The sequence below is a fragment of the Chanodichthys erythropterus genome, chromosome 7 (genome assembly GCF_024489055.1).
Source record: "Chanodichthys erythropterus isolate Z2021 chromosome 7, ASM2448905v1, whole genome shotgun sequence".
Lineage (NCBI taxonomy): Eukaryota > Metazoa > Chordata > Actinopteri > Cypriniformes > Xenocyprididae > Chanodichthys > Chanodichthys erythropterus.
The window spans coordinates 22,894,389-22,921,477 of record NC_090227.1 but is presented as its reverse complement, the minus strand read 5'-3'; the positions used below and the strand labels follow the sequence as shown (position 1 = coordinate 22,921,477).

At 35.0% G+C, this 27,089-nt stretch overlaps 2 protein-coding genes across 3 annotated transcripts in view; one reads left to right on the top strand and one right to left on the bottom strand.

Annotated features, from left to right (window-relative positions):
* The window catches only part of relt (RELT TNF receptor), a 38,409-nt gene extending 18,519 nt beyond the window's left edge, over positions 1-19,890 (top strand). The window contains exons 7-11 of one of the 2 annotated variants that reach the window (XM_067389922.1): positions 6,856-6,936; positions 7,018-7,096; positions 9,394-9,630; positions 11,596-11,767; positions 14,077-19,890. In XM_067389922.1, the coding sequence (XP_067246023.1) occupies positions 6,856-6,936; positions 7,018-7,096; positions 9,394-9,630; positions 11,596-11,767; positions 14,077-14,088 (581 nt within the window). In that variant the 3' untranslated portion in view covers positions 14,089-19,890. The remainder of the gene's footprint in view (positions 1-6,855; positions 6,937-7,017; positions 7,097-9,393; positions 9,631-11,595; positions 11,768-14,076) is intronic. The other variant, XM_067389921.1, reaches the window with a different exon arrangement.
* Positions 19,891-22,495: 2,605 nt separating this feature from the next.
* On the bottom strand, positions 22,496-23,509 carry LOC137022902 (P2Y purinoceptor 2-like). Its single transcript, XM_067389371.1, has one exon. The coding sequence runs from the start codon at positions 23,507-23,509 to the stop codon at positions 22,496-22,498; it is 1,014 nt and encodes a 337-aa protein (XP_067245472.1).
* Positions 23,510-27,089: the final 3,580 nt, after the last annotated feature.

Below are 27,089 nucleotides of genomic sequence, written 5' to 3'. Positions count from 1 at the left end.
TCCAGTAAATGCTCTTTCTGGACTGTAGAGGACGTTTTGAGTTCTTATCTTTCGAGTGCTTTATCTCAAGTTTGAAATTAACTCTTTAAAGAAACTTTATAAACAAAACTCTCAATAGCATACAAAAAAGTCAAGCATACACACATATTAGTGATGCAAATAATTCCACGCAGTTCATCGTTATATGCAGCTGCTGTCCTTTAAAAATCACCTCACATGAGTTTGATTTCTAAAATGAGTAGCAACACAGGCCCAATTGTTGTACTAAAATCCCCTTCTTAGAGCGAAACTAAATAAAATCACTGTACACAATAAGAACACAGTGTTTCCATGTTCTTTGTCTGCATGTGAATCAGTGGGTGGAGCCGCAGCTGCTGTGATGAGCTCAGTGCTTCATCTACAATAACGCTAGCATATAATAATTCAGGTTCTGCATGTAAAGCAGGAAAGTCTTCAGGAACAGAGCAAATGACACATCAAGCACAGCATGCTTTACAGCTGAATAAGCAGAGCAGCAGAGCTGGATTTGGGGTTTAATTCAGGATATCAGTGACTCATTGTTTGTGTGTAGTAGAAAAAAGTAGAAAAAGGAAATTTATTATATAAGCCACAAGAACCAGAACGATGGTTAAAGGCTGATGTTAAAGGGTTAGTTCACCCAAAAATGAAATTTCTGTCATTAATAACTCATGTCGTTCCACACCTGTAAGACCTTTGTTCAAGCTGCAATAGATTTTATTATTGTGACATATATCCATGTAGGGCTGCAACAAACGATTATTTTGATAATCGATTAATCTATCGATTATTAGAACGATTAATTGACTAATCATCGATTATTGCACTGATTAATCAGTAAGCTTTGTTCGATTATTCTACTTTAGCAATTAGTTAAAATATTGAGTTATACTGTACTTTAACTAGTAAATAAAACAAGGAAATCACTTCAGCTTTTAGAAGTGTATTTTTAATAATTTTCAAGCCAACTGAATAGACCAATATCCTTCAGGTTAAAAAAATGAAACAACAATATACATACACACATATTATACATCATATTATATTTTATATATTATATATATATATATATATATATATATATATATATATATATATATGTATGTATGTATGTATGTATGTGTGTGTGTGTGTGTGTGTGTATATATATCCCGTAGTAATATTGACTGAATTTAAAAGCTTAGACTTAGTTTTATATCAAAAGTAACCTGATCTGTCGGTGCATTGTCTGTGTCCTCTTTGCTCTGCGATGCGTCTTTCACTGTGTGAGAAAATGAACGTGTGGCGTGAGAACAGTGAGTTTGAATGAGAGTTGGTGGCCCTGCATGACAGTATTCTGTAGTTATGCTAAACGTTATGTTTGTTATGTTTATGCTATGTTAATCTCCCACATTTCACGGGTTCGACTTCGTTTGCACTATGCTCTCCAAAGCGCTGACTTCTTTTATTGGATTGGATCCGGGAGGGCTGCATTACAGTATTGCGCTACAGCGCCCCACTGGTTACACCGCGTTATTGCAGGCCCTTCAAATAGGTCGTATGAGATCAAGAGACTATTCGACAACAAAAATATTTGTCGACAATTTTTTACTGTCGACGTTGTCGATAATGTCGACCAATCGTTTCAGCCCTATATCCATGTGAAACGACTTCTCAAACAAGAACAAATGTAGGGTGGGACTTGATTTTGTCCATGGGGAATTGATTGGATGGTTGGATGGTTGGATGGTTGTGGTTTGCTATTTGGTGGATCTCATGTGAGTGTCATGTTGTCCCACCCTTGTCGGAAATTTAAAAAAATAATGATGTGCATTGATCAATCATTTATAACAAATACTGCAATACTATTCCATAAAAAAAGAATGGTCAATTGTGATTTTATGGTGACTTTAACCATCATAAGAATTGTCAGTTATGATTTCATGGTAACTTTAACCATCATGTAAAGTGGAATTTTATACATGAAAGTAAGAGAATTATTGCTTTATAAAATAGCAGCACAAACTGTATGATGAAAGGCATTAGACATGTCTGGTAATACAATATATCACGATAATGAATATGCACAATATTGTTATGGGCACTTCAAATTATTTCAAATGAATAATTATTTATTATGAATTATTTCAATTTTAATATTACATCTTAAGAATACTTTCCCCATCAACCGTATAAAATTCACTACACCGTTGTATTCTGCGTCAAAGGGACACACACTCTCAGATGTAAACATGCCCAACGTGCACGAGTAGCATATGGCGGAACAAGTGAAGGAGACACACTGAATGAAAGTGCACATTCACTCTCTGATAGCAGAGGGCACTGATGGAACAGCAGAAATGCAGCGGTTACCCTGGAAACTGCGGTACTGAACAGTATTTAAAATGCTTCAAACAGCCATTCAGTTTTTTGTATTCGCAATGTTGTTCATCACAGCAACAAATACTTAATACTTAAAGATTTAATAGGCTATTCATTTTCAAACTTAAACTTGCTATAGTGATTGAAAATGTTCTGATTATTTGTTATTGTTCAGAAACACTTAATGTTTTGATCTGCCTGCATTGACACTATTGTATGCGAACTGAACTGAGGTGGATGATGACATCTGTTTACTCCAGTGCTGATATAGATAAATTAACTAAATTAATAACTATTGATTCTAACATTGGAATGAATCAGTACTGAATTTACTTAAGATGGACAATGACACCATTTTCTTCTAGAGCTGCTGTGCAGCCAAAATTATATACCAGTTATCACTGTAAAGCTGCTTTGACACAATCTGCATTGTTAAAAGCGCTGTATAAATAAAGGTGACTTGGCTTGACTTGATAAGGCTTCATTAGTTGACATGTTAATTCATTATTACCAAATACTTTTAAAGCATTTATTAATCTTAATGTTAATTTCTTAGTTAATGTTTAATTACATTATTAAAATCAAAACTTATTTAATGGACCAGAGCTAAAACTAAGAAGTATTGTTGAGGAGACCATTTTTTAACTAACATAAACAAAAAATATACCTTCTGTAATAAATGTAGCTATTGCACATTATTAACGGTAAATAATGAGACCTTATTGTAAAGTGTTACCTGTTGTTCTTTATAATTCTTTTGCACTTTAATCTGTTTGAAACATTTTAATTTATATTTTTTGTGTATTGCGTTAATGTATATGTTCATATATTTTTTATTTATTTTTTGTTAAAAGAAAAAGAGTTCTTAAAACTGTTATAGTATGACAAGACTTTTTTGTCTTACTTATTTTAACATCATGATAATACCGTGATAAAAGCTTCAGCAGTTATCGCAACATGAAAATTTGATACCGTCACATGCCTAAAAGACACTGATATTTATGTTTTTTTGCTTGTGCAAAACTCAATGCTTGAATGTATGGGTGGTTTCCAGGGTTCTGCTATGTGGTTGCTAAAGCATTCTCTCCTTTCTTCATCCATCTTTGAGCAGTCCATCTGTATCTTCTTTCCTTAGATCAATAATTCAGTCTGTTCTCAGCTTGTAGATGCTCTCTAACCGCTGTCACTACATTGTTCGCTAGTTCTAATGTGGTCAGTGTCAACTACATCTGATTCACGTTGATCTAGACGAACACTTAAACTACTAAAAACTGCCAGACCACCAAGTGAAACTTCTATTTAAAGCCTTAAGTAGAAGAAAATACCCTATTGGGTGACATTGTGCACTGTTTATGTAAGAAGCTTTGGGAACATGGTGCATTGAAAATATCACAAGATAGCTATGAGGTGATTAATAATGAAAGTCTCGGCTCAGTTGAAGTCTGAAAGCTTCTGTTGTACAAGTCTGGGTTTGATCCAGGACTACATCCAGATGAAAGAGGATGATGGAGGTCCCTGGGGTGTATTGGGGTCGAAATCACTTAATAAAGTGAAGATGTTTGCGGTCAGAATGCAGCATTCAGTCTGCTGTTGCTACATCAGTGTTTCCAGTCAATGTCTGACAGTGCATTCCCAAATTAAATGTCTTTTCTTGGCACTTTTTTTTTTTTTTGGTGCAGCAACGATTACATAAGCACTTTGCTTTCAAGAGCTAGAGAGCACTTCTACCTTGATCAGCATTTTAATACTTCAGAGTGTAACTGTAATCTAATATATAGTGACTACACATTTCTGCTTTGAGATGATTTAGCAAGAGCTCTAATAGCATTCAATTATCAGCTTTGGAAGAAAGGTCTGGTGCAGTATCTACTTATAGTTGATTCAGGGCATTTTCTGTTAGTATAATGTGTGTATTATGTCCTCTGCTGTTCTGAGATAAACCATTAAGGTACATTACCCTTACATTAGAAAGTTCAAGCACCATAAGTGTACCAGTACAATAATTACAGTGCTAAAAACAGCTTTTTTTTATGGCTTGCAGCAAGTCTGAAACTAGATTGAAGCCATTAGATAAGACGTTTCTGCACTACATATGTCAAGTTTAGCAGATAATAGATAGATAAACACACAGATGGAATAACCTCAGAGCCTCAATAACTATATAAGCTGTGGACTTGAAAGTAAAAAGATTTTGCAAAATTATATATTACATATATTGGTATACTGGGTATACATATGCTTAGAAACAAAAGATGATTTAAATTATTAGGCTTGAGACCAAAAACTTCACAAAATGGTTTGATATAATGGTCAGAATTTGTATATAATATAACATTTATAAAGAAAATGTAAATATATATTACTTTTCAAAAGATTTTTTTTAAAGAAATCATACTGTTATTCTGCAAGGATGCTTTAAATTGATCAAAAGTGACAGTAAAGACATTTCTATTTCAAATAAATGTTGTTCTTTAAACTTTCTATTCATCTAAGAATCCTGGGGAAAAAGGTATCACAGTTTCCACAAAAATATGAAGCAGCACTACTGGTTTAGACATTGATATAAATAATCAGAAATGTTTCTTGAGCATCGAATCAGCATATTAGAATGATTTCTGAAGGATCATGTGACACTGAAAACTGGAGTAATGATGCTGAAAATTCAGCTACCATCACAGGAATAAATTACATTAGCAGTTATTTCACAGTATTACTGTTTTAATTATTTTCATTATTTTGGATCAAATAAATGCAGTCTTGGTAAGCATAAGAGACCACTTTCAAAGGCATTCAAAAATCTTACCCACCCCAAACATTTGAACGGTAGTGTATTATATTTGCAAATAAACTGAAAATTCAGACAAATGGAGAAAATAAGTGGATTTTTGCCATGTTATTTGCTATGGATTAAGTCAATTCTCCTCAAGTTTACACAGGTGTCCTAGCAATATGATCCACTAACCACAAACAAACACAGTCCCACAATACTGACTGTCTTCATTTTCAACATTAGATTTATTGTTTTATCGTTTTAAACTTAGACTTCTCATTGTCAAATGTTTTGCTTGAAAACTGCTCTTTCATCACAGTAAATAACGCTTGCATATTTTCGCATTTTTCAGTGTGACTGAAGAGTCCAGACACTTTCTGAGGCTTCAGTAGATGTGCATGAATATGATTCTAACAAAGTGTCTTTGGTTGATCAGAATAATAAAGCCACACTGCAGTGCTGACGGTTATTCTGGGTGTATATAGCAGAGTGCTGAGTGAGCTCTTCTCAACGTCCCCAGCTGCCTCACTGTGGAACTCTGGGATATAGCCTGTTACCATAGAGACCACTGTTAACTGCACAGTGAGCCTTCTGTATGCAATAGATTCACAATAGAGATGGAATTTGCAGAGTTTAGCATTGGTATGACGACATTGTTGTTTTGATTTGAATCCTTCTGTGTCTTCAGTGACTCATGTTGAATTGGCATGTTTCTATACTCATGTGGATGTGGCTAATGAGGACGGAGCGCAGCGGCTTCCCTGAGCTGTGGAACTCTTTTAAAAATAGCACTTAATGACGAGGATGACATCATGACTCACCCACAGAAGAGTTTTAAATAATGCTTGTGCTTAAAGTAATTTTGTTCACTGTGACTCTCACAAAACCGGTCAAGTGCATGTCACTATCTCAGCAAAAAAGATCTATATAATTTGCTGGCAAAAAAATGAAGGCTGTTTTAAAGAACTTTAAGGTTTTTGAAGCACATTTTCCCCCAGATTATCAATACTGTAAAGCAGTGTTGTTTTAGTATTATTTCTATAAGGTTATAGTATTTATCAATATTTGGAATCAGCTTTTATTTTTATATTTTAGTTTAAGTTTAAGTGTTTTATGTGCTTTTAACATTTTTTTAGATAATTTTTTAATTTATTTTTTATTTCAGTTTTAGTATTTTTAGTACTTATTTATGTCAGTTAGTTGCCAAGGCAATATTTCTTATTTTCATAGTTTCAAGTTTTTTTATGTAATATTTATATATTATTTTTTAAATTTTTATTTCAATTACTCATTTTTTTATAGTTTTAGTTATAATAGTTACCAATAACAACACTGCTGTGAAGTATATTTAAACTGTAAAATATTTATGCAGTATTTGTTGTGCTTAATTTGAATTTATGCTCATTTTAATAAAAAGAAAAAAAAAACATTGTTTGTGCTAGATAATTGTTATTACTATATCGCAGTTATAAGAGAAATAGCAAATAAATCTTTAAAAATATATATGCTTAATTGTTTTGTTTTTTTATTTCTTCCAAACTAAATAACAAAATAATATTTTGGAAACTGGGGTGAAATTGTACTGTGGCATTCATTCACCCACTGATGTCCTTTTTTTTTTTTTTTAGACTGGCTTTTAAATAAAAGACCCTGAAATGAAATATAGCAGAATGTCTTTAACTCTAATCTTTGCTCTCTCTCCTCAGGAAACCCTTGTCCATACATCGTTGATGACCCCAATGAAGACACCATTAGCATTCTGGTGCGGCTCATCACGGAGAAGAAAGGTGTGTAATGTTTCTCGACACATTTAACTCAGCCTTACATCACACTGTGAGTCTGATTCCATCTCAATGTGTGTGTTACAGAAAACGCTGCTGCTCTGGAAGAACTTCTGCAGGAATATGAGGATAAACAGATGGCCCTCAACAAGAGCTCATCCATCAAGTAAGAACACACACATGCAAACGTACACATCTACACTGATGTCAAAAATCACTTTTGAAAACTCACTTAGAGCATGCAGAGTCCAAAATGAAATTAAAATTGAGAAAGTGCAAAATAAGTGTGTTTTTTTATTACACAATATATTTGTCCCTATAACAATGGGATTTTTAAGCTGTTTAATCGTTATACACAGTGTAGGTCATGTCAACACAGCATCATATATGAGTCAGTCTCTGTGAAACTTAACAAATACAAAGACTTATTGTGGTTTAGTTCCTCATATTTTTGTAAGGAATATTCCCTATATGTTTCACCAAAGAGAGTTCTGGAGAAGAATAAAAAGCTTTAGGCATCCTAGATAAACTTTTGATAGTAAGATACAAAACATGACTAATGTTTTGGTGAGTATATGGTTTGTATGTCTTTGAAGAGCCAGATGATTCTCACAATTTCATTTTATGAGATGATTACAAGTTTTTAAACTATGAAACATGTACACTACCATTCAAAAGTTTGGGATTAGACTTTTTTTTATAAAGAAATTAATACTTTTTTCCATAAGGATGCATTCAAAAGGATCAAAAGTGACAAGAAAGACAATAAAAATGTTACAAAAGATTTCTATTCCAAATAAATGCTGTTCATTGGTACTTTGTACTAACAAAGAATCCTGGGGAAAAAAAAGTATCACGGTTTCCACAAAAAAAATGAAGCAGCACAAATACAAAATTCTGGCATTGAAACTCTAATGGGCAGGCTAACAGGTCCTTTAACTCAGTCAGCTAATAATCACATCATTATCTATAGGTCACAGATGATTGGTTCCTGCTGTATTAGTAGCCAATGAGCTTGTGTGCTTAATCTTTAAATATTGAGTTAGCATTTGCTTAGCAGCGCAGCGTGCTTCAGAAACCCTCCACCTTCCCCAGCTCCACCTGTATAGATCTGCTACGGGTAATTCATGTACCTATGCTATAGTGTACAGCAGCAGCATGTCTAACTTGCTCACAGCAGCGTGTCGTGTATGTATTGGAAGTAGCAAATCCAGTACTTGCTCTGCAGCAGCAGCAGCTTAGCAGATTCCGCCAAGACCAAACATATCTACATTGTCATACCCATTACCATACCAACCACTCCGAGAGTTGTCGTGACAGAACTGGTTTTAACATTGGTAGTATGAGATGATCACAGTTGTAATGAATTGTATTAATGGTCACTTTTGGACTGAAGTTCTGAGAGGAATTCACGATTGTGAAACAGGAAGCAGATTTCCGTTAGCTCAGATAAAGAAGCAGCTCATTCTTGTAAACTCATTAATGAAGAATGAATGTAGTGTCAGAAGAGCTGAAGGAGAGATTGTGCCTATGTTAATTAGTTTGCACCTGGTTTGCAGCACAAGCATATAAATCATTAAGAAGTGCGTGCTTGTTTATTTTCCAACTGTAGCATCATCACAGTGAGGTAAAGGTTGCCTAAAAATGATTAGGAGATTTATTGTATATATAGACAATTGTGCATATAACTGTTGACATTTACCAACCCCATCCAATCAGATTTCAGTCATAATTATTCACCTCTTTGACGTCACAGTTGTACGGTGACCTCTCAGAGATCCAGTGTGCTGGCATCATCAGTGCCGGCTGAAATTACTCCATGTCCCGACAGCTTAGTTCAAGAGATCCTTTAATTCCAGGCCCTTTTCCGCAAGCCAAGAGTGTCGTATTATACAGCTGCCACGAGCTCAGGGGACTCTGACATCATCACAATGGAACTATGGATGGGGGGCGGGTACTTATCAAGACTCCATGAATGTATGTGGTTTGTGTGCTTTCAAAGAAGTCTTGAATAAATCGGTACATTCGTTTGTACTTCAAGATTTATGAACTGCTAGAATTTAAGAACTGCTAGAATATTATGCCTCTTTCTGTATGCCAAGAATCAAGCTTCATTACTTGGTATGATGAAATTTTTTACACTGCCAAAGCATTAATGAACACTTTTTAGAGCTTGCCTATGGAAAACTCACTGCCATGATGCTAGGACTTTGCGTTATGTGTTCTGAGTAGTTTTTGGGCATTGGTACAGTATGTGGTTGCTAGGGTGTTGCTTAGAAGCAACATATTGAGTGTATTGAGGTGTTCACAAGCTTGAATTTGGCTTGTAGTGTTTCCCAGTTCATTGTACTTTTAAAAAAATTCCAAAAATGTGAGATTTTTTTTTTTTTTTTTTTTTGTAAAATATATACACAATTATGATACCAGTTTGTAAGTCTTTCTCTCTGTTTGTTTCTCTGTTAGGTTTCCGGCTCTTCCTCATTTCTCCCAGTTCCGTTCGTTGCCCCGGCTGTGTACCCACCAGCATCATTTGCACACTATAAACGGGCTGGCCTCACGCTCCGGGCTCTGCTGTTCCCGCTGCAGTCAGAAGAAATGGCCCGAGCTGCTGCTGCCCGCCCTGGCGCTGCCCGCCGATACGCACAAGAGCCCTACTAACGTGGTCAAGACGCCAGAGGTCACCATCCTGTCTGTAGGAAGGTGAGAAAAAAAATAGGAAGTAAAATATATAATTATGTGAATTCTGAGAAGAAAAGCCTTAATTTAATCCCAAATTTGTTGTTGCAGTCGAAACATGAGGCATCTGTTTTTAGCTTTCGTTTTTGATGGTAAACATACAGTAGCTCTGTTCCAACACCTAGTGAATGCTTTTAGACTTCCTGTGTGAAGACCGACAAAACATTTCCCAAAAAATTAAGATAACTTGTTTTGATCAAAATCTATTGCATATGTGTTTCACAAATAAGGTAATCCCAGCAGTGTTATTTTAGTATTGTTTATATATATTCTAGTATTTGTTCATATTTTGAATTAGCTTTATTTTCAGTTTAATATTACTTTGTTTAATTCATTTTTATGTGCTCTTGTCAGTTTTATTAGTTTTGGGGGGTTTTGACTGAGAAATCACTACCAAAAGAATATTATTGTGTTAGATGAGGAAAGCATTGAATAGACGATGCAAAAAAGTAGCTTTAGAAATTAATATTTTGATTCAACATAGAATTTACTACAGATAATCTTTTAAGGCTATATGTGGCCATAACATTTTTTTTTCAGAAGCAGCATCTGAAGTGGCATTTATGTATATTTACACAGACTATTTAATGCAGCGGTGCAGAGGTGGCGTGAAAATTAATGAAAAATAAAATGATACTCTAAATGATACGCAAATCACTGTCTTAATGATTGAGTCATTCAGTCATTCATTCAACTAATTCATTCAAACAGCTGATTCATTCAGGAACGAAGCAAGAATGAATATGCAACATTTTTTATTTTAGTTTTAATCTTATATTTGTATTTTGTTTTATACCGAAAATCATTTCTAATTGTTTTAGTTTAAGTTTTAGTGAACAATAACAACTGAATCGTAGAATGTTTAAATATTAGGCATGACGTTAAGCGTACAGCACTAGCCTCGAGTACCTTATTGCTTTTATAAAATGATTTCAACACAATACAAATATTAAAGCCAAAAATATGTATCAATGCAACTTTCATGAAGTAAACTTTCACTAAAGCCTTCCTACCGCCAAAAAAAAAATAGTCCCTGACCGTGAACAGCAACATAAGTTACATTATTATGCCATTAGATGGCGGCAAAGACTGTCTTTATGAGCGTGTCAGTCAGTAGTGAAGACTTTTACATTGAAAAGACTGAATTGTTGTGAACAGAACAAGACACAACTGACAAATGCTTTGACTAGCGCTGTCAGTCATGGGAAAACCCCTTAACTGTTAAAAGGACAGGATAATACATCAGACATTTAAACAGATTTTTTATTATGAACAGGACTGACCTGAAGGAAAATGCTAAATCTGAATGCAGTAATAAACTCGTGCACTCAATCTCTTTCTTACAACGCTCTTCTACATTATATAGTAAGCTTCAATGAATAATATCAATTGAGAACATACAGTTTACGTTGCTAAGAGTGGTTGATAAGAGTGTTGTGTAGTGATACACAGAACTGTTGGATGAAGCTTTCATAGCCGTGTTTTATCGTGAATAAAACACAGCTATTGACCAATCAGTACCAAGGACAGGAACTAGCCATTTTATAATTGAAAATATTCGTCCAATATAGCCAAGTAAGGGATAATATTGGCAAAAATGGGGTGATGTAATAAAAAAACTATTTCACCCAATATTGATGTGTATTGTGTATTTGTTGTGTTTATTATTAGAATACTGAGATATTACCTTAGCAGTTATTAACTTATGCGGTTCCATTTCACTTGATATGCTGCCTTAGAAGGTTGCAGCCTATAAAGGCAGTAGATAGCTGTCTAAGTTTTGGAGCAGACCTATAAATCACAATGATTGAATGAATAAGTTATGTTGGTTTTGGATGGTAATTCACATCTCATTCTCACGTAAACACACAGTTATGCTCACAGTGACAAATCACACTGACCTCTGTGTCACCCATGTGTGAATGGCAGGTTCCAAGTTGCTCAGATCCCAGAAATGAAATCAGCATCCAAGGAAGTGACCCAACCGGAATCGAGCGATACCGACTCCATGGACAGTGGCCACACCGAGCTGGCGGAAGAGTGCTCGCTGCTGGGCGTGTCCTGTTCCTCTAATTCCTCCTCCTCAAAGTGCAGACAGGAGGTGAGTGACTAAACATGCGGAACAGGAATATTCCTCCAAACGTGTTTGTGTTTTAATAATAGTCCTTTTGGCTCAGTTTGTTTTTGAATTGTAGTTTCCTCTTCCTTTTCTCTCTCATTATGGCCTTGGCATTCACTCTCTAAAGCCATGCATAAAAATCCTGCCAGGAAGTCTGGTGTATTTGTCATCTCTACATGAATGGGAAACTCTTATTTCTTTAGTCACAGCTGACTTGTCCGGGTTAGTGAACATCCTGAGAAGAACCCTTTAGACAACCCCTGTATTCTTTTAATAATAACTGCAGTGGAGCTGCATTGAGGGGAGGTCAGTTTTTGTTACCTAACAATTTGCCCTCTTGCATAAGAATTGCATCTAGCATTGTGGGGCGGTGGGCTGATGGCTTCACAATGACTATCAATAGCTCCTAGGATTTACATAAATACCTCAAGGCTTCACAATTCATCCTTACAGCTGCTCTTGGCATTCAATCCTTTGTGGCCTCGTGACACACAGAACAATACTATACTTTTCATTTTTACAAAGTTACATGGGTACTGTTTTATTTAAACCTAGTTTTACTTTCTCTAATGTGATTGCCACAAGCCTGAACAGACACACTGTTGAAGGTCAACATGTTAGCATAGTTTGAAGTATTTAAACAAACTCAAGTGCTTTGGATAAATAAAACACATGTAATGTGTAATAATGGAACATTTATGTATTTGGTAGACTTTGCAAGTGTACATTTTATAGTTCATGCAATTCCTGGGAATCAATCCCATGACCTACTGTTGCTTGAACATTAAGTAAAGGATTATGTACATCCAGCCAAAGGGGTTTATTCTGTGATAACAACTGTCTGGATGTACATTACCCCAGTTATTACATGGCTACTTGCCACTTAAGTAAATATTTAGACATGAAATATTGATCTGAGTTGAAATATGCAATTAGCTCTTTAAACGCAAAGCTTCGGTGGAGAGAGCAGTTGCTAGCATTCGAATCGCTCTCGTGGCACTTTGATGTCACACACCGACCGCTCTGCTCTGTGTCTACGCAGTGCCGCTTCAAGTCGAACAGACATGTTCAGACCTTAAATCTGTAGTGGTCAGGTGGTACAGTGAGCACACGGTACAAGTCGTAGCTCTCAGAAAATTACGAGTTTGCACGTTGTAATTACAAGCTCAACAAGCACGTGAAGGGTTTTTACAGTTCAGAATCGTTACGGTAATTACAACATGGCGTGAACGCACCTTAACATACCGCTGGATGGTGCGATTGACCAATCAGAATCAATTATTCCACAGAGACATATAATAATAGGCAATAAATATATAGTGCATAGTGTGGTCTCAATTGTGGTACTGATAATCAAACCTCTTTTCAAAAGTTTGGGTTGGTAAGATGATTTAAATATTTATAAAAGAAGTCTCTTCTGATCACTACGGCTGCATTTATTTGATACAAAATACAGTACAAACAAAACATAATATTGTAAAATATTATTATAGTACAATTTAGAAATGTAGAAATCTTTTGTAACATGTCTTTTTCTGTTACACTGATTGACTGAATGCATTCTCTCTGTGTTAATTATAATTTTTTATAAACAAAAATCTTTAAAAACATTGTATCGTAGTGTACATGATTATTTATATCAGTATTTATATGTTTTGTTATGTAGAAATAGAAAAAAGGCATGAATATAAACTTAAATTATAAAGCATTTTTATTTTTTTTGTCCATTTATTTACTATTTATTAATGAATAAATAAAATATACAGTTATAATATACACACACACAACTGTCAAACCAAAAATTATTCAGACACTAGATATAATACTTATATATATATATATATATATATATATATATGAGCGTTTTTTTGTTGTTTTTTGAGATTTGGAGATGTAATTGAATTTGCATCAGTTGAAATTGCATTATTTTTTTTTACTTTTACAACACATCATAACTCATAATGTGGTCCATAGAGGGTTAACTGTGTTTGTTTGGTGCTTCATGGATTAATACAGTGACAAATGCGAGAATCCGTTATGGTTTTCAGCTGTCCTCCACTCGCCCTCTTTCCTTTTCCTGTCAGAGCTGGAGTAAGTTTTTCCACTTGTTCAGGTCATGCTGAGTCCATCAGGATAAAATGATATTGTCTACTGCCCTCTGGTGGCTGGAAAAGTGTTTGCATTTGTGAACCAACAAATGTTTTTTCTTTTGACAAATATCAAGTCAAGCTATCCTTTATTTCATGTTACTAATCTCACCACTTCTTTCATTCTCTCTCCCTCTTTTTCAGATGAACATATGAGAGGTTGGAGAAGGACATCCACTGACAGGACCCTTATGCGGATGACATCATCCTTAGGCGACCGATCAGGGCAGATATGTGGCGGTGATGTCAGTATTCACCACCTCGAGGAGCCTTGAATTCAAGACCTTAGAAAACATTCGTATTTATTGCATAAGTCATAGAACTATTTTATTAAAATACAATAAGCTCTCTCTCTCTGCTAGCAGATAATATGAGACCGAAGGGCATTTACTCAAAAGACACTAAAGATGTCTTAAGTGCAGCCTCTGCTGCCGATTGACTTGTCGCACAATCAAAAACAATGAGACACCAGAGAGACAGTCTCTCCAGTTAAGAAGTATTATTATGAGAAACTAGTTTGATTTACATCTCTGTCTTTTTTTTAATTTTTTGTTCTTTTTGTTTTGTCTTTTAGTATTTAAGATTTTAAGTTGCATATGTACAGTCATGGTCAAAAGTTTGCAAACACCTTGTTTTTTTTATTAATAATAATATAAGCAGAAACCTGCATACAACTGTCAATTCCTTATATTGTTTAATAAAAATAAGTATTCTGCAGTTTTTACACCTGTACCTCATATATTCAAACAATAGTACAGGATATATGTATACAAATATATTTATTTACTTAAGCAAAGATGGTTTACACTAATTCACCAACTTAAAATCTTTGCTAATAGAGTGAATGTGCTTTATGTGATCTTTAAACTACACGACTGATGTACTGCAGACCAAAACCATGTGTGAATGTCATTATATTAGATGAGAGAGTTCATCAAATTAACTATAAACATGTTCCACTAACAACAAACACTCTTTAGATCTATTGTTTTATCATTTCAAACTTATTTTTGTCAATTGATATGCTTGATAAGTGTACTAATGTCTTTCATTCAAATAAATGCTGCTTGGTTTGTGATGATTTTGACCATCTCATGCAATGACATTCAGACATTTTTAAGGATGATTAAAGTGTCCAAATACTTTTTGGGCTACATTTTTTGGTTTATATTTTTATTTCTTTAAAGATAAAGAATAAGTGACTAATTGTTTCATAATTTAAAAAAAGGCTTATGTCAGTGGCATAGAAATACTAACTGCAATATTGCTTAAAAATGAAAAAATTTCAAGTGTTCACAACCTTTTGACCATGACAGAAGAATGTAATATTTCATATATTAACAAACCCAGATTCGAAAAGGCTCTTTTTCACCACAATCTTCAGCTCGTCAGCTTGATTGAACAGCTTTAAAAAGTTTTTCTCTAGAAAAAACAAAAAAAACAAGCAATACAAAAAAAAAGCACACAAATCTGAGGACAGACAGCTGAGAAAATCTTCCTCTAAACTAAAATAGATTTATTGCTCCTTTTGAAAGTATTGTCATCTCAAAGAACTGTCTTGTCCTTTGCTATATAACAGTTATAGATAGTGTTAGTGCTGAACCTTACGCATTTCTGATTGCTCGCTTTATCAAACGTGGGATATTAGGCCACGTACAAACTATAAAGTTTCAGGAGTGACAACCGCATTTTAAATACAGGAGTGAGTTCCCTAAATTCTCGCTCTGTGTGTGTGTACGGAACATGGCTCACTCCCGAAATTGCAATGATTGGCATCATGGTAATCATAGCAATGTTCTGGCATCAGACATTTCCTGTCAGATGTAATAGACATTTAGAAAATGTCTTTAAGATGTTTATTATGTAGAATGTATGTAAAACTACATTTTTAAAGATGTTTATTAGATGTTTGTACACAATATACAATATTACAATAATGATGTTCTGCAATTTTAAACTGTCCACAGAGGCGTTGTGTTTAGTTTAACGCTCAGAAGTCTACTTGTCCTTTGATTATAAGCGGTTTTGGGCTTGTTGTTTGGGCTTGGCTCATAAAGCATTCAAATTTATGACATTTGTTATTACCTGAATTTTTTGGGAGAAATACAGTTCAACAGTGCTCGTCTACTTTTTCAACGGCGCTGGTTCCAGAGGTATTTTTCCATTCATTTTTCCCAAAAGGATTTTTATTTAGTCTTTTTATCTAGTCACAGTTGTGTATATAGTCTTTATTAAAGCGTTATAAGCCAAGAACCAAGCCAAGCAGCTATGAAGTGAATAATGACATTACAAACTTTGATTTGAAGCAAAAAAAGTATTTGAAAATCAGACAAAAAAACAAAGGTACAAGACTGTACTTAAAGGGACCATTCACCCAAAAACTAAAATTCATTTACTCACCTTCAAGTTGAATGAGTAAACCTGTATGAGTTTCTTTCTTCGTTTGAACACAAAAGAAGATATTTTGAAAAATTAACCAAACAGTTTCTGGTCCCCATTGACTTCCATAGTAAATATATAGACGTAGAAAAAATTGTTGGTACCCTTGATAAATATGAACAAAAAACCTGTGAAAAAAAAAGTCCATCATTAATCTTTTAGGTCTTTTTATTTTAAAAAGTCACAAAATTCTAACCTTTCATTGAAGTATAAGAATTTAAAAATGGGGGTAAATCTCATTATTAAATAAATGTTAACGTTATACATGTTGGACACAATTAATGGCAGCCTTTTTATTAAATACTTTTGTTAACCTGATGAGTTTGGAGAACACCTGACAAGAGATCAGAGACCATTCCTCCATACAGAATCTCTCCATATTCTTCAGATTCCAGCTCCATGCTGGTGCTTCTTCTCTTCAGTTCACTCCACTCATTTTCTTTAGGGTTCAGGTCAGGGGACTGGGATGGCCATGGCAGAAGTTTCATTTTGTGCTCAGACACATAGTTTTGTGTTAAAATTTTATTTGTGTTTTTGGATCATTGTTCTGATGGAAGATCCAACCATGGCCCATTATTGGATTTCTAGCAAAAGCAGTCAGGTTTTGATTTTTTATCTGTTGGTATTTGATAGAATCCATGATACCATGTATCTGAACAAGATGTCCAGAACCTCCAGCAGAAAAACAGGCCCACAACATTAAAGATCCAGCAGTATATTTAACCGTGGGCATGGGGTACTTTTTATCCATGTGTGCACCAAACCCATCTGGTGGGTTTGCTGCCAAAAACTCTTGTTTTAGTTTCATCTGACCATAGAAGCCGGTCCTATTTGAAGTTCCAGTCGTGTCTGACAACTGAATATGCTGGAGATTATTTCTGGATGAGCGAGGAGGATTTTTCTTGAAAACCTCCCAAACAACTTGTGGGGATGAAGATGCTGTTTGATCATTTTTTTAAGGCTTTCTGACCCCAACACTCAATTAATTTCTGCAATTCTCCAACTGTGATCCTTGGGGAGTCTTTGGCCACTCAAACTTTCCTCCTCACTGCGCATTAGGATGATTTAGACACACGTCCTCTTCCAGGCAGATTTGTAACATCTTTAGTTGATTGGAACTTCTTAATTATTGCCCCGATAGTGGAAATGGGGATTTTCAATGCTTCAGCTATTTTCTTACAGCAACTTTCTATTTTGTGAAGCTCAACAATCTTTTGCTGCACATCAGAACTATATTCTTTGGTTTATATATATTATGGGAGTCAATGGGTCCAGCAACTGTTTGGTTACCTGCCACATATATCAAAATATCTTCTTCAGAAGAAAGAAACTCATACAGGTTTAGAACAACTTGAGGGTGAGTAAATGATATTTGTGTGAACCAGCTATATATTTACGTATTTTGAGAGCATATTGAGATTGACTCTTCATTCATTGCTTTATAGGAGTGGGCAGAACTAAAGAGCTCTTTTTGTGCATTTTGCTTTTTTATATTAACTGTTTGGTGGAATTTTCTGTACAGCATCATGGGTAGTATAGTTTTTCACCTTGAATTCCACTGTTAAACCATTATTTTAAAACTAAATTGAAATAATGGGTGCTAAGGGCTTCAACAGAAGCAAATACTACAACCTCGTAGCTCACAGTAAGGCTGTCTTTAAAGGTTTATAAGTTGTCGTTAATTATCAATTTCCCTATGGACTTGACTGTTTCACTTTATTTGGTTTTAAAATGCAGTTACTTCCATAAATTACTGAACTCTGTGTGTACAGAACAGGATTAAGCACTAAAAGGTGAATTAACAACCAAATTTAGAGTGTATGTGGTTCATTGTGCTGTTGTATTTCAATCTGTGAGACTAAACCAGATCTCTTTCCAGATTCCTCTCACATTTCAAACTATGACTTAGAGCTGCTCCATCAGATACCACATTTGGGGAAACTTAAGTGGGCATTATTAACCACAAAACACTGCGGCCAGCCGAGATCTATAATGAAAGTTTCCTCTCACTCATCAGTCTGGTTAATGTTCATACCACAGCTAAATGTGGATCAAATCTGAAGAAAAGAGGAATCTGATGTTTTCAGTTCTGTTATGTCAATATATATTGATGTCTCAAACAGTCATTAGAAGTATAGATATACAACCAGAAGTTTAGAGTTCATCTAATCACAAAATATATTAAAAGATATTAGGAAATTTGCCGATGTTATCATGAACATGCCAGAGTAGGTCATAGTGTCTGATATTTAAAAAGCCATTCATTCCAAAAATCATTTCCTCACTTTTTAATCTTGTTTTCCATTACAAATATGTAAAAATCCTTAAATCAAGATACATGGTACAAGATATTAAACCTTGTTTTTTAAGAAAAATAGGATCAAATATATAAATATATTTTTCAATGGGGTAAAAAATGTAATTAAGTTTATTTTTCTGACTTCATTGGCAGATATTTTTCTTTTTTTAAACATAAATTCACTTAATTTTGATACATTACAAAACAAGACTTAATCTCCTGGTTTCACAGACAAGGCTTAAGCAAGTCCCAGACTGAAATGCATGTTTGAGCTTTTCACCTGAAAGAAACTTGTACTGACACATCGTAAAATATGTCAGTGCCATAGTTTTGTCTTAAGATGCACAACAGTAATGTTTTTTTCTAGGGTACGTTTATAAAAGCTACTTAAATGCCCCAATTGAACTAAGCCTAATCCTGTCTTAATCTAAACCCTGTCTGTTCACATTTGTCAGCAAAACCTTTGACAGCTCCAGGGCTTTCGTGAAAACCAAAAGTAACTCACTCCCACTCAAATGTTTACTCCTTGAATTCTTGCTTCTGGGAACAATACATGTCGACACCATTGCGGATAAAAGTTTGAACGTAACCTCCGTGTCACAAGAGCTTACTCTTACAGGATGTAGCGGAGTGTTCGTCAGTATTCCGATGTAGAGAAACAAGAATCTACAAGAGCTGTTGCATTCAAAGCTGAATGAGTCATATACATTGATTGTGAAATGCATGTCCTCAATGGAATTTTCATCACAATTTACTGAGGTAACTGTAAAACATATTATGAAATATTACTCGTTTTTTTATCATTTCATTCTTCCATTTTATTTAATTTTTCCATTTTATTTGTAATTCACATGAAGTAGAGACAGGCAAGGCTACTCAAGGGTATAGCATCACAGTTTTGTTACTGACATTTACATGCACATTTTATATAAAGTGAATTTTTATACAATATACATGTGTTTGTTTGCAATAATTTCTTCAGTACATCATAGTTAGAGCTAGAGACATAAACCGCTGTTACACCTTACTCTGCAGTTTGCAAAGATTCACTAGAATGACAAGGTAAGGGGAGAACTTAGCTCTGTATTGTTGTTGCTTTTATTTATTATCATTCAAATAATAATGCTGTTTTTTCTTGATATTTATACTTTTGAAATAAAGAATTTTACTGCAGTAAAGAGATCTGGAAATTCATTTTTACACACACACACACACACACATCTTCACACTCACACACACTCACGTCTTCTTTCAGACGAATACAATCAGAGTTATATTAAATAATGTCCTGGCTCTTCTAAGCTTTATAATGGCAGTGAACAGAGGATGAGATTTTGAAGCCCAAAAAAGTGCAACCATCCATCATAAAAGAGATCCACACAGCTCCAGGGACTAAATAATGGCCTTCTAAAGCAAAGTGGTGCATTTGTGTAAGAAAAGTATATATTTCAAACTTTAAAAACTAAAATAACCAGCTGCCAGCAGACGTCTGTAAGCACGTCGACTTACGCCAAAAGAGTAACCCCTGTAGGAGTAGCGTAAACTTTGACACCTCTCTTTGTTCAAACAAATAGGGCTGTGCAACAAACTCAAGCTCCTCTTCTCTTATATCAAAATCCTCCGACATTTCTCTTTAAAAATTCTCATCTAATTTGTGACCGGTGTTTTGTATTGCTCTATCCTCTACACTTCCGCGTTCGTCAATACGTCTCGCTCGGTCAGGTCAGAGTTCACATTTTTGCTGTAAATTGATGCGTACAGCTGTCTGTCGGAAGCTAATTATTTGAGTTTTTAAAGTTTTAAATGTAGATATTTTTCTTACACAAATGCATTGCTTCACTTCAGAAGGCTTTTATTAACCCACCGGAGCGGTGTGGATACACTGTAAAAAAAATTCCAGTAAAATTTACGGTAAAAAAACGGCAGCTGTGGTTGCCAGAACTTTACTGTAAAAAATACAGTAGCAACGTAAAAAAAAAAAAATTTACGGTAAAATGACATATTTCATTAACTGATAAAATGTTAATTTACCAACCTAATGAAGTACTAATATCTGTTTTGTACCTTTATAATACAATGACAGTCACCAAACACAGTGGTGATAAGTCACATGATGAATCAAAGTTCATCACAAGCAGCTTTTCCACAAGCTAAGAAGGACAACACTAACATATAGAAGGTGCACATAGTGTCATTCACACACACACTAAACACCTTCATGGTAACATGCATGGAATTATAAAAATGCAATAAACATTAATTTAACAACATTAGATGTAACATAAAACCCTAATGTACATAACTGATTAGAAAAAAATGAGAAAAACTAAGAAGAAACAGAGTTATTTCAACGAAAATATATCAAATGTGAAGTGTCACGCAGGGAATTGTGGGAATGTCAATTTACGTTTTTTCACAGTAAATTTTATAATGAATTGTTATTTTTCACTTCCAAAAACTTATTTTACCGTAAAATTACATTAAATGTACCATTAGATCTATTACAGTTATTCACCTAGTATGGAAACTTTCTGTAAACCAATTGACAGTTTTTCACCGCAGCATTTTTACAGTCTTTTACTGTTAAAATCATGGTCATTATTTACAGTGTATCTTTTATGATGGATGGATGAACTTTTTGGGCTTCAAAATCTCATCTTCTATTTACTACCATTATAAAGCTCAGAAGAGCCAGGACATTATTTAATATAACTCAGATTGTATTCGTCTGAAAAAATAAAGTCATATACACCTACAGTAGGATGGCTTGAGGGTGAGTAAATCATGGGGTAATTTCAATTACCCTTTAACATAAACATTTTTCCTGTTATCACATGTTTTTGTATGTTTACATAAAGTGCAATAAAGACAAAAAAAATACAGCTTAAAAAATGTCTTCTTTAAAGGATTAGTCCACTTTCAATTAAAATTTCCTGATAATTTACTCACCCCCATTTCCTCCAAGATGTTCATGTCTTTCTTTCTTCAGTCAAAAAGAAATGAAGGTTTTTGATGAAAACATTCCAGGATTATTCTCCTCGTAGTGGACTTCAATGGCCTCCAAACGGTTGAAGGTCAAAATTACAGTTTGAGTGCAGCTTCAAACGGGCTTTAAACGATCCCAGACGAGGAATAAGGGTCTTATCTATTGAAACAATCTGTCATATTCGGAAAATAAATTACAACTGTATATATGTTTTATAAACACAAATGATCGCCTTGCACGTGCTTCTCCTTCCCTAGTCTACTTACAGAAAAAAAAAACGGAACTGGCGCCACGTTCGTTCCGTAAGTAGAATAGGGAAGGCGTAGGACATACAGCGTAAGCTTTTTGAAGAATACGGAAAGCGGAAGTATGTTCAAGGCAATATTTTGTGTTTATAAAGCATATACAGTTGTATTTTTTTCGAAAATGACTGATCGTTTCGCTAGATATGACCCTTATTCCTCGTCTGGTATCATTTTATTTGAAAGTGGACTAATCCTTTAAGAATGATAGAATTATTCCATTGACATATGATACAGTCTCTGATTGCACAGTCATGCTGTAGTGAAGCAAAGCTTGATTTCTATTGTCTCACTGTGAAGTAAGTCACATTACTTTATTGGCTTCTATGGTTCCATTTAGAACCTTTAACATCCATGAAACCCTTCTACTGAACAAAAGATTCTTTAGATTGTTAAAATGTTCTTCACACTGGTTCTTCAAAGAACTCTTCACTGAAAGGTTCTTTGAGAACCAAAAATGGTTCTTCTGTGGCATCAAGAAAGCCCTGTTTTGGAAACTTTATCTTTAATAAAGTGTGTTTTTCAAGATGTTCTTCTTCACAGTAAGGTTGAGAGGCATTTATCAGCTGTCATGCTTGGTTTCTTGTTGATGGATTTTCTAAAACTCTGCCCTGCCATGAAGTAGAGGATGGGGTCGATGCAGCTGTTGATACTGACCAGAGGTCGCGTGGCTTTGTAGGCGCTGTTGGAGAGCCGAAGTGCATCACAGTTCTCTTTGTCCAGGTAGCGGAAGATGTAGTATATAGAGCGGTTCAGATGAAAAGGCAAGAAGCACAACATAAAAGCCAGAAGGACAATAATGATCATCTTCACTGACTTCTGCTTGGAGCGTTGTGATATTGGTCCTCCACCAACACCAGGTTCCTGAAGTTTCCTCACCATCAGCCCATTGCAGACCAGCACCACCCCAAATGGTAGGACAAAGAGCAGGAACATCACCACCGAGCTGTAGACCAGAAATTCATCAAAGTGATCTTTGCTGGTGGTGTCGTGACAGACCTCAACTTCATCATGAAGTTGATGCTCTTGATGCACACGCACATGTCTCGTCCTGGAGAAATAAAGGATCGGGGCTTGAAAGATGAGTATGATCGCCCATACTCCCGCAGAGACCAAACGAGCACGACGGGCATCCATCATGGACAAAGTGCGCATCGGATGGCAGATACCTAGAAATCGGTGTATGCTGATGCAGCTGAGGAAGAGGATGCTTCCGTAGAGGTTCGTGTAGAAGAGAAAGCGAATCAGTTTACACATCGGCTCGCCAAACGGCCAGTCGTTCTCATCAGCGTAATAGTAGATCAGAAACGGAAGGGTGAGGATGTAAAGAGTGTCACAGACGTTGAGGTTGATCATGTAGATGGTGCTGGGCTTCCAGTGTTTGGTTCGAAACAAGATGACGTACATGGCGGTGATGTTCAAGCCCAGGCCGACCACAAACACCAGAGTGTAACTCACCGGGAGGAGAATGTACTTGAAGTTTTCTTTTAGAGAACAACGATACACATCACTATGATTGGTTGGTTCAGTAGTATTGTTAAGCGTTGCCATTCTGATCCAGATCTGTCAAAAAATAAGACAATGAAATCATACCTAAGGGGAAATGTTATCTAGTTGGAACCTTAAATTTACATATTGATCTTATATTAAACAAAGAAAATAAACTAATCTTCTGAACTTTTATGCATATCCTATATGTCAACAAAACAATATTAGCATTAAAATGACGCTGTTTTATGATAGAAATAGAATATAATGGCTAAGCTGCCACACAAAAGCTTTTTTTTTTTTAGAAGTGGTCGTAGCAATGAATAATATATTAATATATCGGGGATATAATATGAATGTCAACTGTCAAAACACATTTTATACTCGTATTTCATCCCAAAAACAAAAACATTAAATATGTATAACTCATTGTAGTAGTTTTTGTATTTACTCAATGCTGAGTAAATACAAATTATAATTTCATGAAGTATAATCAGAACTGTCAAGGGCTGTGCCAAGTGTGACCGCAGGGCCTCGAGCCAAAGCAAAGAGACATCTGACTTGATGATGTAAGCCAGTTGTTACAGTTCATGTTTTTGTCCTTCGAAATACTATAATACTATAAAATACACAGCTAAAAGTGAGACTGTGTATCGTGACTGCATTATTCTGCTTGTTAAAAATGTAGTAACTGTTCTGAGCGTGTGCGTGTGACCGTGATTCACCACGCGCATACATGACATGTCAGTCAGCGCTGCGTCGCACGTCAAGTTCGTAGAGAGCTTCATTTCAATCCGTTTTAAATTCTGATTTTGGCCCATTCTGAAATGGGTCAAACCATAGATATTACCTGAGAAGTTAGAAATCCATGGAGGTGCATTTATTGTATGGACGGAGAAAGCATGGACGCCTGCAGGTACGCACATAGGTTTGAACACTATTCAACACTAAAAAGTTAAATAAGCATAAACGCTTCAGGTGATTCAGTGAGAGAGCAGTGCTACGAATGCGACTGGATTTGCAAACGCTTTTGACCAATTCATAATTTAGAACATTATTTAATCGTCAAAAATATATATGCGCAGTTCAGTTACACAGAATATACTAAGCGAAGCAAGATTTGTGTTAAATATCCACAACAAAAACAACAAATTGTTCGTAACAGTAGACCCCCATTACTAAACACCACCCTTGCGACGTGCCTGAGTTAGCTAAATGTCCAGACAGCATTTTTTTTCACATCAGTTTTTTTTTCTATGTATGTATGGATGGATAGTCTGATTTTGTAACACCATTCCAAGTAATTGCACTCCAAGCCTATAGTCTTGCATTTAAACAACTTGATGTAACTGTCATGTTCTAATATTTACATGGAAAAAGTGATCATTGTGGCATTTGTCTAGGATCATAGACAACACATGCCATACTTTAAGAGGTGGTAAATGTCCACATACTTCACACACCCATATTGATACTGTCATGCATGGCAGATTTCAAATAATCCCGGAACATTTTAACAGAGTCTTTTCAAAGTAATTTCAAATTGCTTCTTCCAGACTCAGGGGATGCACAAATAAGTTATTAAAGAAGTACAAAGTGGTTGTTTCGCTAATCATGCAGCCCGACAGCACTCTCATTTATGCCAGAAAATAACACATCATATCGATCAATAAAGCAAATTAAGCCACAAAGTATCTTCAAAACCTCCTGAGAATATCCTAAAAGAACTATCAAATGCTTTACTGTCATAACCACTGGAGCTGACATAACCAAAACCTGATGATCATGTTCTTACAGCATGATTTAAGAATCTTGAGAATCCGAAAGGAAGAAAATCTGTACAAAGAATCACATAATCAATGTTATTTTATTAATATGGACTTTTGAACCATTTTGAATTTCAGAATGTCTAATGTTACTGTGTTTTTAGGATGAATGGTTGTGTTAAGTCAATAGAAGGACCTTCTAAATGAATAAATCATTTTAAAAAAGATATTGCACAAACTGAGACATATATTGATTGTTTGGTAACACTTTACAATAAGGTCTCATTCGTTAACATTAGTTAATGTATTAACTGACAATGAGTAATACATTTGTTACAATATTTATTCATCTCTGTTAGTTAATAAAAATACAGTTGTTCATTGTTCGTGTTAGTTCACAGTGCATTAATTAGTTAACAAATAGAACTTTTGATTTTAATAATGTATTAGTAAATGATGAAATTAACACTAAGATTTATATATGCTGTAGTATTGTTCATTCTTTGTTCATGTTAACAAAAGTAGTTAGAAAGTGTTAACGAATAAAACCTTACTGTAAAGTGTTACCCGTTGTTTTTATCTTCTTTTTATAATAACGCGGCATAATGTAACCAATTAAATATACATTTTTGTAAACCACATTTAGTAAGTACAAAAATTTACATACTCACATGTGTTTTCAGCAGATACTTTCAGGAATGTCCCCTCATACTCATCATAGTCAGTCTTGCTCTTCCTCTGCCTGTTCATGCTGCATTTCTTCATTGTGGGCGGTTCTTCTCATGTCAACACGCCTCAGCCTGCTCTCACGCTCAGAAGTAGTATGCAAATCACAGCTGAGAGCTTCACACAATCTATGTCAAAAGTAAAGTTAGTTCAAGCAATTCAAATAAAGGTAAACAGGTTTCCAAAAAAAAACAAACAAAAAAAACCCAACTCTAATGCCATTGTTTGTTTAAAACTTACGCTATTGGTTATGTATGCCAGAAGTTTAACGTCAGGCCAGTTAAACGAAACAGACTGTTTAGAATGGAACACCTCAGAATATACTGACAACTATTTTAATAATATGTAAAACAGAGTGTTGCGCCCCTATCGACAACAGGACACTTTCATTTTAAAGGTGCCATTGAATGTTTTTTTTTTACAAGATGTAATATAAGTCTAAGGGTTTCCCCTGAATGTGTCTGTGAAGTTTCAGCTCAAAATACCCCATAGATTTTTTTTTTTTATTCATTTTTTAACTGCCTATTTTGGGGCATAATTAGAAATGCGCCGATTCAGGTTGTGGCCCCTTTAAATGCTCACGCTCCCCACCCGCGGAGCTCACGCTTGCCTTAAACAGTGCATAAACAAAAATTACACTGCTAATATAACCCTCAAAATGGATCTTTACAAAGTGTTTATCATGCATACTGCATGCATGCGTCGAATTATGTGAGTATTGTATTTATATGGATGTTTACATTTGATTCTGAATGAATTTGAGGCTGTGCTCCGTGGCTAACGGCTAATGCTACACTGTTGGAGAGATTTATAAAGAATGAAGTTGTGTTTATGAATTATACAGACTGCAAGTGTTTAAAAAAATGAAAATAACGACAGTCTTGTCTCCGTGAATACAGTAATAAACGATGGTAACTTTAACCACATTTAACAGTACATTAGCAAATTGCTGACAAAACATTTAGAAAGAGAGTTTACAAATATCACTAAAAATATCATGATATCATGGATCATGTCAGTTATTATTGCTCCATTTTCCATTTTTCACAATTGTTCTTGCTTGCTTACCTAGTCTGATGATTCAGCTGTGCACATCCAGACGTCCTGCCCTTGTCTAATGCTTTGAACATGAGCTGGCATATGCAAATATT